Source organism: Solanum stenotomum, chromosome 12 (genome assembly GCF_019186545.1).
Source record: "Solanum stenotomum isolate F172 chromosome 12, ASM1918654v1, whole genome shotgun sequence".
NCBI lineage: Eukaryota > Viridiplantae > Streptophyta > Magnoliopsida > Solanales > Solanaceae > Solanum > Solanum stenotomum.
In genome coordinates, this window is record NC_064293.1 from 6,715,969 (window position 1) to 6,727,841 (window position 11,873).

Below are 11,873 nucleotides of genomic sequence, written 5' to 3' on the forward strand. Positions count from 1 at the left end.
GCGTGATCACTAAAATAATGCCCACAGAGGGGACTTATAGCCTACGTGGCTCGTAGTTGCGGGACTAATTGGGTACATTGAACACTAATCCAACTCGGTATTATGCTACTCCCAATGGATTAAGTATTTAGCACATTATGACTGAATTTCTATAAGTTACTGGATAGCTCAAATTGTACATGCAAACTGAGAATGCAATGGTTAAACTGATATTGATACATTAATAAGTGAGGCATGTATAACTGAATAACTGAAATATCTAACCTAGCATGTGTAATTCAAGAACTAAAGAAATACATAACTAGAGTTCTAGAATTCATGCATTAAACTGAATATTAACGTACTAATCTGATTTGGATCATTCTAACAGCTAAGAACCCAATAATTCTAACATTCAAGAAACCCTAAGTCTAGTCATAATAAGAGAATCAAGAAACTGACTGTAAACTAGGGACCTAATGGGTGAAATCCCACATACCTGGTGACGAATTCCACGAAGAAATCTTTAAATTTCAGGGCTGGAACTGATGGAACCTTGTTGCGTTCTTGAACTAGGGGTCTTGACTTCTCTTCTCCTTTTACGCTATAATTTTTCTAAGTTTTGATTAATGATTTGACTTAGGTAAGTTCTAGTTATGTTTCTAGGCTTAAACTGACTAAAACCTCATAATTTAGGGTCTAAACGACGTAGCTTAGGGGTCCAACGAAATAGGAAAAGACCAAAGACCCTTGACTTAAATGCTATCGGAGTGATTGACGGACAGGACCTACCGGTCGTAGGTCAATCTACAGTCCGTAGATTGGAGTTGTAGGTCAATTCTGTCCGACAGGGCTTCATTAAAACGAGCATTACATTTTACTCGGAGGTCAGATTTTAGCAAACTCGGTGGCGTTGGAAAGAGGATTCAATTAACTACCATAAAATAAGTCATGGGACACAATTCCTTTTGTGCTATGAGTTATGACTATTTGAAGTTGACCCAATCAACAATTTTCCTCTAATTGGTTGTTGACCCTCACCTACGGTCAGACTTACGGACCGTGGATCGAACACGGTCTGTGCTAGTCGGCCACCAGCATGGGCCGTGGTCTGACCTACGGTTCGTGGATGGCAACCGTCGGTTGCACCTGCAACTTCTCAAAATTTGCATTTTTTGTCTGTTTCGGATACGTGGTGTTACATACTAAGTACCGCCTTAGGCAATCATACCTACTTACCATCTTAGGATCTTATCCTTAACTTACTTCTCATAACCAAGGAAATTTCTCACCTTTAGTCAATCATATCATAGAAGGCGACTATAGCAACAATCCATCAAAGCATACATGATATAAGAGAAACCCTTCTTAGGTAAACTTAAGTCATACTTTTGCAATGCATAGATGAGAGCCCATAATCCCATCCATACTAAGTACTTCTTTAGGTCATCATACTCATGCTTCTTATTTAGGGACTAGTCCCTGTTTGAAAGCATTGGAACACTAGGAGGCACTTCATTAAGCATATCTTAGTTCCTCATTAAGTTGAACCCTATGAGATACTACATTAAGTACATTTTAGTTTATCATTGTTTTTAACTCTAGGAGATGCTTCCACAAGCATAGTCTTAGTTCATTAAGTTTGAACTCTAGGAGATGCTTCTTTAAGCATAATCTTAGTTCATTACTAATCTTGTAGTAGTTGGGATATAGCCTTAACCAACATGAGAACATATGAGCTATCACATGATCCCTCCCGATGTTACCCACACCGTCAAGGGTTGGTCCACTTGCCTAAGGTATAATCGGTTTGTTAGCTTAGTTGGATCCACTAGCTAATTTTCTACGGGGCACGTAGTTATGGGATACGGAGATTGCTACTAGAAACCCAAAAATCCACTAGGTGAAGGCTTCCATCTCATGAGACATACTTTAGGAAATCCGGACCCTAGTAGGTGAGAGTTCCCATTTTGGAAGCCCAAACTCAACTAGGTGGGAACCTCCATCTCACTTCAATATCCACTCAGTGCTAGGCCTAAATCCCACAAGATAATTATTAAGTCTCTACTATGACTCACGTTTCATGAAAGGATGTCCTTGACAATCAATTAAAGTTAATTCATTAAGATACCTCTTTAGACCATGCGTGAGCAACTATTACCATCCATGACCTATGTATGAAGGTTCTTTAGCCTTAGGTTCCATTAGGTGAGAAAAGCCTTTCAACCCTAGAACCATTACTATTTGAGAACACCTTTCATGTTAAGTTCATTATGAGTTCATGAGAATAACCTTTCAATCAGCCTACAACAACAACCTAATCATTTACACTTCACTCTCAATATGTACTCTTAGCATTTACATAAATTCTACAAGAACATGTATACATTCATAATATAGATCATATTAACTTTACTTTCATAACCCTATAAGTCAACATTTATGATTACAAGCTTTACCTCTTTCAATCATCACCCAAATCTAGATCACAAGACATTCTAGTCACAAGCTTTATCTTTAAGCAATTCTAGCCATATCTCATATAAAGATTCAATCTCATGTATTACTAGTCATGATCCATCATCTATACTTTAATCTAATTCAAGTCATGTTTACATGCTTCTAGTCTTGATCGATTACTACTCAAAATATGAATTCTAGAAGATCATCACTAAGTCTTCAATTTCATCTTTCATGGCATAGACCCACATGATATCAATCTCATCAATTAGACTAGGGTTAACCATGGAAAACATGTAATATCATCAATATATCATGATTCAATACTAAATCAATCATAAACAAGTACTATTCACTCAATTGGAACCATTCTCAACACAACCCACAACATAGGAAGAAACCCAAGCTAGAATTTTGGGTTTTTCTTCACAATTGGGAGAATTTTGATTTTACGTATCCAGGCGCTTCATCCAATACTAAGCGTCCACGGTCATTCAATAGTAATATAACCCAACTAGTGACTTGGGGTCGAGTCCCAAGGGAGCGGTTTGTAATCGAGAATTAAGAGAAAAGTAAGAACTTCAATCAAGTCAATTATAGTTAAAGACTTGTACGAAGAAAAACATATCAAATTAAAGGGTGACACAAATGTCAATTATCGAAGGGGGTTTTGTAGTCAATTATCAACTAGAAGCAGCAGATAATATAGAAATATGAATATGGAGACAAGATTCTTAGGATCTAATAGGAATATGGGCTAAAATAAACAACTGGGTAAATGCTATTGATAGTAAATCGTTGTAAATTGGTACCTAAGCTAGACTTTAGTGGGGATAAATTTTCTCTCGAATAATTTACCCCGAATCAAATCGGTTTCTCTCGAACACCAATATGCGGCAATGAAGCACAACCTTCACCTTAGTCCATTCACTCTCTCGAGCTGAATATGTGGGAGAGGGTTTAGGATTCACTCTCTCGAGCTGAACCCACGACAACCCAATAACCATAGACTATCAATTCAGTAGTTTTGGTTTTAAAACCTCTCTCTCTCAAGGAAATAAAAAACACAGAGATAAAATTGTATTTGCAACTACAACCCCATTAAATTCAAACACAACTACCGAACGAATTCACCTTTAAACAACAAATTAACTATCTATTTGCAATACACAGCAGTAAATTCAACCCATATTCACATAATCACACCCCAAGAATTGGGATTTTAGCTAGACATAGTAAAGAGATAGAAATCGATACCAAAAAGTGTTTCCATCAAATAGGTATGATAGATATTGTCTTTACACAGGTCTAAGATGAAGAATCTTCAATACCCACTTCCAATTGCTTAGAAATGGAAATCTTCAAATCTTCAAAGTTAAGGAACAAAGTCTCCAAAACTCTAAGTTCTAAAAACTGAAAATAATGTTTGATATTCTAAAATTTGATATTGATTGCCTTCTAAACTAAAAATTCAAGCAAGTATTTATAGTTGTCAAAAAGTGTGCTGCGAAGAACCACTCGGCGCAGTTAGTCGGGGTCTCTGATCCACTCGGCGATCCACTCTTTGGTCTTGTTCATCACCTTTCTACATTGGCCTTCAACAAATTCAAGTTATGTAAGGTTGGGAGATAGAGTACAACATCGCAGAATAGTTCGGCGACTCGCCGACTATTTCTTTATCTCGCCGACTCGAATTTATTCTTCAGAGCTTGGCACACTGGAACATTAGGCGAGGCCATAGCCATTCGGCGACTCGCCTAATGGTTTAGGCGATCCTTAGGCCGTGTTTTTTTCATTCTTTTCAGCTGTCTTGTTCCTTTCTGCCCAATAGTGTCCATGCTTTGTCTCTAACTCCAAATACCTGAAACTCAAGGATTTTCATCAGTTATTGAGACAAAATATGCATTTGAAGACACTAAATCTATCAAAATAAAGCCCTAAAAGAGTCCAAATTGTGGACTCATCAACACCCCCAACTTAAACTTTTGTTTGTCCTTAAATAAAACTCAAGTTCAGCAAGTCAAAAAGGATGTCTCAAACAGTGCTACACAAGACTCAATCATGAATGCACACAAAAAGACTCAACTTACTCGTGCAAGGATCAATTGTGCACTCAAAGATTCAAGTTGTGACTCACCATTACCAAAGAATCTCAAGCTCACTATACTTGCTTCAAATACAAGTTCAAGCTCAACAAAGGTATTCAAATGCCCTCACACAAAAAATGATTCCACATTCACTCAATGGTTCAATCATTTAAAGTTTCGGAATCAAGATCAACACTTACACTCACAAAGATAAACACAATACATGATTTCACCCATAGGTTTTCCCTTATTTTCCAATCGACTTTTGCTTCAGCTCATTCAAGATTAAGAAAGGTCTTTTCAAGGCTTGTAATGGGGCTGGGTATAATGGTATTGTCATTTAGGCTTATAGGTTGTAATCTTCATGAAATGTAATGTGAACAACACCTTTTTTCCTTCTCTTTATCATTTTCATTCAAGCTCAAAAGTCACCTCTTATTCATTTTCCATGGGTCATTGGAAACCCTATTTTCTTTGTATTTCCACAACCTTATTCCACAATTTTTCTTTCTTTTTCAATCTTTTTTTTTTTATATATATAGAGGGGTTCCATTTTTTCTCAAAACATGGGCCAAAGGGACCTCTTTGCATTTTCTTGATTTGCCTTCTCTTTTCACCACACCCCCAACTTAGGATTTTGGCCTAAATTGACTATTCAATCAAACCACAGATCATGAGGATTATGGGTAATGGGTCAATAAAAGGTATCAATGTTATTAAGTTTCTTCCAAGAAAAGGTTAAGACTCAAAGGGTGCTCAAAAGAGGTTCACACACTTGCAAGGTAAGCTACAAAAGAGGTATAATGTCAAATTGGTTCACACTCTTTAAAGTTGCCAAAGATCATCTCAAAAAATTGCAACACTTAGTCAATCGGACCAACGGGGCAAATTCTAAGTGTCATCACACATGGTTCACGGTAAGCTCATCACACAAGGCATTGACACCAATGTCAAACAAGACTTCACACTTTCGCTAGTGTGCATGTTCATCATAAGAGACTCAATTCGATACTTGGCTAGTCACAACGAGATGTAACGAGTTCACATATTATCTATGCAACTTCAATTTGCCTCGTCGTAGCCGCATATTCATTTTTGTTCGATTATGAGCACTATTTGAGTCATCGGTATTGATCAAAATTGGTACTCAAATTTGCAAGGGAACAACCACATTCAACACATACAAGAGGTGGCAAAATTTTTTGGAAGGGTCAAAATCGTTTACTATTAAAAGCAAGGAGCCACAAGCTCAAGTATCCACAGAAGCAGTGTAAAAACACAATTTTTAGCTTAAAGCCCAAATATAAACAAAATAAGAACTACGAGTGTCACACAAAAGGTGAGTCTCACCCCACCACAAATAAAAACACGTGTTCTCAAATGCAAACGAAAATATAATATCGATAAGTCAACATAAAGATAGACAGAGAGGAAGGTAAAGAAGGGATCCGATCTAAGTAGTCGCTCCTTCTGTCTGGGCATTAGTGCTAGGTGCATCAGTCTGGACTTGGGCATCAGTGCCCGGAGTTCCTTCTAAAGGAACAATAGCACCAAACTAATCAGGAGTTGCTATAGGTGTGTCCGCCAAAATTTTTTGAACAGTAGTATAAAGTCCCCGAGCCCATGAAGGAATAGAGGGGTCTCGGGGAGTAGTCTTCCTGTCAGAAATGGGCTTCTTACCCTTGCCTTTGTTTCCAGGTGAAGGTGCTTGCTTGCCTTTATTGGGAGGATTCAACCTCCCTTCATTTAATTTGAAATTCTATGCTCTTATATTTCGGGGTGGCATGATTTTCCCAGCAACTTTTGGTCTAGCTATGTACGCAAAGCATTGAGACAAAGTTAGGAAATATTCGAAAAGAAGCACAAAAAATCAGTTTTAAAGCTATGGCAATTTGGCGATGGGAGACCCTTTCAGCGAATCACTAACAACTTTCAGTGAGAAAGAACTAGCTCGCCGAAAGTTACAGTGCGAAACGGATTCAGAGGTGCAAACTAAGGGCGATCAAGAAATCTTTCGGCGAGTCGACGAGTTCCTTCGGTGACCTTAGGCTTCTCGCCAAAAGTTACAAAATTTAACAACACATAAAGCATGAAATTAAAGGCAAGATGGGGACATTAGGTGAACCGCCGAATGGTTCGGCGAGCTCGAACCAGCTCGCCAAATGACCCAACGTGCCTATTTTCAATCCAACTTCTCAAAATCAACCCCGTAACCCCCAAAAACAAAATTAAAGCATGCACAACACAAATTCAAACAAGACCCATAACATACAAGTGCTACCCCACAAAATTTTAATCTATTTCAATGCACCAAGCTACGGGATTTCAACAATCAAAACACTACTGGCAAGATATTCAAATTAAAATCGGCATTTAAGCATACTAATCCTATCAGAGAGGCCCATGAACTTAACTTGAAGGCCTTGACCCACGACACTCCCCCACGGGGAGTGGGTCCCCATCGTAAGTGGGCTATTTTTTGATAGCTTTTGGAGATGTTTTAAGGTCCTCCTTAAGGACCCCTTGGTTGGTCCTTGGGTAGTTGTACCTTGACATTTAACCCATAAACCCCTCATTCTAAGTACGGGAAATAAATTCTACAACTCTAAACCCCACGTAAAGCTCTAGAACTCTTACATTAGGCTCTAGTTAAGTCTACTAATTTCTAGAATATTACACTTGGAAAATAGAAGTTGTATGCAAAATTTTCTAAGTGTGAGTTCTGGTTGACTTCACTTGCCTTTTTGGGGCATGTGGTTTCAATGAAAGGGGTAATGGTAGATCCCCAAAAGATCAAAGCAGTCAAGAGCTAGGTCTGGCCTAGCTCTGTGACGGAAGTTAGGAGTTTCGTGGGACTCGCCAGCTACTACCGGTGATTTGTGAAAATCTTTGCTTTTATCGCCACAAATTTGACAAGGCTGACCAAAAATGAGGTACCTTTCGAGTGGATCGACAAGTGTGAGGAGGGTTTCCAAAAGCTTAAGACCCTTCTGACCATACCACCTATTCTGGCACTGTCAGTGGAAGGTAAAGATTTCATTATTTATTGTGATGTTTCACATTCGAGTTTGGTGTTGCGTTGATACAGGATAAGAATGTTATAGCTTATGCATTGCGGCAGCTGAAAGTTCATGAGAGGAACTATCCGACGCATGACTTGGAGTTGGCAGCGGTAGTGTTTTCCCTGAAGATCTGGCGGGATTACCTTTATGGTGTCAAGTGTGAGGTGTTTACTAACCATCAGTCTACAACATGTATTCACTCAGAACGACCTGAATTTGAGACAATGAAGGTGGATGGAGTTACTCAAGGAGTATGATGTTACCATCCAGTTTCATTCGGATAAGGCTAATGTGGTGGCAGACACATTAAGCTGGAAGGCAGTGAGTATGGGTAGTCTAGCTTTCTTGGGTGTTTCCAAGCGAGCTTTGGCCAAGGATATTCAAACCTTGGAGTCAAAGTTTATGAAGTTGGGCATCTCAGAGAAAGTGGGGTGTTAGCCAGCATTGAGGTTAGACCCACATTCATTACAGAGATCAAGACCAAGCAGTTTGAAAGATCTCAAAAAGAAGACAGTGTCTGGTAAGGCACAAAATATAGTTCTTGATGCGGTTGGTGTGCTTAGTTTTAAGGGGATAATTGATGTTCATCCAGTGGATGACTTGATTCAGAAGATGTTGACAGAATTCCATGGTTCGCGATATTCCATTCATCCGGGTGTGACCAAGATGTATCGAGATTTGAAACGACTTTATTGGTGGTCTGGCATGAAGAAAGACATAGCTTAGTTTGTGGCTAAGTGCCAAAACTGTCACCAGGTAAAGTATGAGCACCAAAGGCCTGTAGGTTGCTTCAGCAAATTCCAATTCCGAAATGGAAGTGGGAAAGGATAGCTATAGATTTTGTGGTTGGTCTTCCCAAGACCTTGGAAAAGTTTGACTTCATTTGGGTGGTGGTTGACAGACTGACTAAGTCGGCCCACTTCATTCCAACCAGAGTGGACTATAATGCTCAGCAATTGGCTAAGGTTTATGTGAAAGAGATAGTGAGGCTGCATGGGGTGCCCCTTTCTATCATCTAGGACCGTGGTACGCAGTTCACATCCAAGCTTTGGGAAAAATTGCATGAGGAGTTGGGAACTCAACTCACTTTTTTGCATAGCTTTCCATCCACAAACGGATAGGCAATCAGAGAGAACAATTCAGGTATTGAAGGACATGTTGAGGACATGTTGAGGGCATGTGTGATTGACTTTGGAGGGCATTGGGATAAGATTTTATCTTTGTGTAAGTTCTCCTATAACAACAGTTACCACTCTAGCATTGACATGGCACTATTCGAGACATTTAATGGGAGGGGATGTAGATCACCCATAGAGTGGTTTGAGGCTAGAGATGTGAAACCTTTGGGGGTTGATTTGCTGAAAGATGCTCAGGAAAAGGTAAGAAGCATTCAAGTTAAGCTTCTAGCAGCCCAGAGTCGATAGAAAAGGTATGAAGACCGTAAGGTAAGGGACATGACATTTCAGTCAGGTGAGCAAGTTCTTCTTAAAGTGTCACCCATAAAGGAGGTGATGAGATTCGGCAAGAAGGGCAAGCTCAATCCTCGATACATCGGTCCATTTAAGATTCATGATTGTGTAGGGCTAGCAGCTTATAGGTTTTCTTTACCGCCTAGCCTATCTGGAGTCCAGCCAGTGTTCCATGTGTCTATGTTGAAGAAGTATCATAGGGACGGAGATTACATCATAAAGTGGGACTCAGTTTTGTTAGACAATGACCTTCAGTATAAGGAGGAACCAGTTGCAATTCATGATCGCGATGTCCAGAAGCTGAGGACCAAGGAGATAAATTTCGTAAAGGTTCAATGGAAGCATCGTCCGGTTGAGAAAGCCACTTGGGAAACCGAGAAGGACATGCGAGACAAGTACCCCCAGTTATTCAACTATTCAGGTACTACTCTACTCATGCTTTAGCCCTTTTCTTATACTTTGTCACTCGGGAACGAGTTATGGGTAAATTGGTATCTATTTTAACGACTTGTTCTCATCGTTATGAAAAAGCCAATGGGAAGGAATTTGGGCCAAAACACTTATGAGTAGTAACTTGGAAATTTCTTGCCTAGTCCAGATTTGGACGAAATCTGAGTCAGGTGAGATCTAGAGAAATCTGGTAATGAATGGGGAATTTGATCACATGAGTGGATAGCCAAGACGTTATGGAGCCTCTACGACTTTAAGGAATCAAATTCGGGCAAGTAAAACTCCCGAAACTGACTTGGCGTGAAAGGGTAGTTTTGGAACGTCCTTATTTGTAGGTAAGTTGTCAAATGAGAGCTTGGAACTCAAATTCTGAGGTTCTGTCTCCGTGCAACCGCTGGGGTGGGTTTAATCCCGCTAGGATGGGGCCATTGTGGCGGGATGGGATCCGTCGTGGCGGGCCATTCACGACTTAAGTCGGAGAAAAACCTCAATTTTGTTATTTTCTGCAAAACTTCATTCTTAAGAGCTAAGGGATGACCTAGGGAGAATTCTTGACAGATTTCCACAACTTCTAGTGCTAAAGGTAAGGAAATTACTCCCCTAGTCCGTATTTTGATTCCTAGAACTTAGAATCTTGGGTAATTATCATAGGGGGAGGGTTTTAGCCTGAAGTTAATAGTGGAAAAGCTTTAGTTGAACATTAGAATCATGAGTTTGGTCTTGGGCTATTAATTTTGTTATAATCCGGATAAATTAGACCTTGTTTATTGATCCTTCCATTAATTACTTGCTTACAGACCAAGAACAAGCTGAAAGACTTTGGAAAGGGAAGGCTCAAGTGTCTTGGGAGTATTCAGGCTTGGTTTCGAGGCAGGTGATGGTTCGATTTCCTGTTGTGTGGTATATGTCGGTTAATTGCTTCATTGTATTCATGCATATATGTGAATAGGTAAATGTGAATCGAATCCAATGAAACGATTATGTGTGAAGAATTACATGTCATGAACCTATTACTTGATTGTATGACTATGAGCACTATTCATTATGGGTGTGATTGTGATTGTGATTGTGGTTGTGCTGATTAGATCGGGTGTCACGTTTCGACACATAAATTGGATCGGGTGTCACGTTTCGATACATATGTTGGAGCGGGTGTCACATTCCGACACATGTATATTGTATCGGGTGTCATATTTCAACACACTAACAGTTTGGGTGTGGGTTCCATGAGAGGACCACTTGTGATGATTGCGTTCATATCTAATTGTTATTGAAATTGGGAAATTGCATGTTGCTCCTAAAATGAGAACTGAATTATGCATTTTGTATATGTGTGTTTACTGTGTTGTAATTGCTTGTGTATATTGTGCTTATGGGAGTAGCCGTGTGATCCTACCAGTACATCGTGGTTTCGTGCACTGATAATGTACTTGCTCTTTCTTTGTTGAGTACTGGGCATCTTCAGGCAGCTACTGACAGACCTCAGTTAGGAGATTATTGACTGCGACCGAATTCAAGGGTGAGTTAGTTCTTTCAGGCTGCCATGGATCCTTCTTTTGTTTAGTCCATTCTCTTCGGACTCAGACTATATGGTTCGAATTGTTTTGTTTAGTTTTCGGGGTTGCACCCCCTTGTCATAGTCTTGTTGGTTAAACAGAGTTTTGGTACAATGACTTTCAGTTCTAGGGGTTGAACTTCCGGAATGATTATGTTAGCTGTTTTGTTTAAACCTTCAGAGTTTATGGGAACTCAACTTTAAGTTCATCATTTAAACCTGCTTCCGTATCTTTAAATGTTTAGTCGGGTGTATAATGATTCTCCCATCGGACGGTTAGTGTGGGTGTCAATCATGACGGTCTTGGTGGTGACACAATAACGTTGTGAATTATTCCAAAACTTATAATATATGCACTTATCACACTCATTTGTTTAAAAATAAATTTCAATCCTACTGTATCAAACTTTTCATGCCATTGATTTGGTGCCTGTTTCAAGCCATATAGAAATTTAGTAAGCTTACACACTTTGTTTTTTTGGCCTGCTTCAACAAAGTAATCGGGTTGAGCCATATAATTTTTTTCATGTAGGTCTCCATTTAAAAAAACAGATTTTACATCCATTTGATGAATTTGCAAATAAAATAATGCAGTCATAGCAATTAAAAGTCTTATGGATGTAATTCTAGTTACCGGTGAAAAAGTATCAAAAAATTCCAAGTCTTCTAGTTGCTTAAAATTTTTTACAACTAGTCTAGCCTTGTATTTATCAATAGATCCATCCAGTTTCAACTTTTTCGTAAGACTAATTTACAACCAATAATTATTTTATGACCCAGTGGTAAATCAACGACTTCCAAGTCTTATTAG

The 11,873-nt window shown here is 39.2% G+C and overlaps 1 protein-coding gene across 1 annotated transcript; it reads left to right on the forward strand.

The window, feature by feature from the left end:
- Positions 1-9,042: 9,042 nt before the first annotated feature.
- Positions 9,043-11,008, forward strand: LOC125847020 (uncharacterized). The gene is made up of 3 exons (XM_049526729.1): positions 9,043-9,478; positions 10,305-10,381; positions 10,973-11,008. The coding sequence occupies exons 1-3, from the start codon at positions 9,043-9,045 to the stop codon at positions 11,006-11,008; spliced, it is 549 nt and encodes a 182-aa protein (XP_049382686.1).
- The last annotated feature ends 865 nt before the right edge of the window (positions 11,009-11,873 follow it).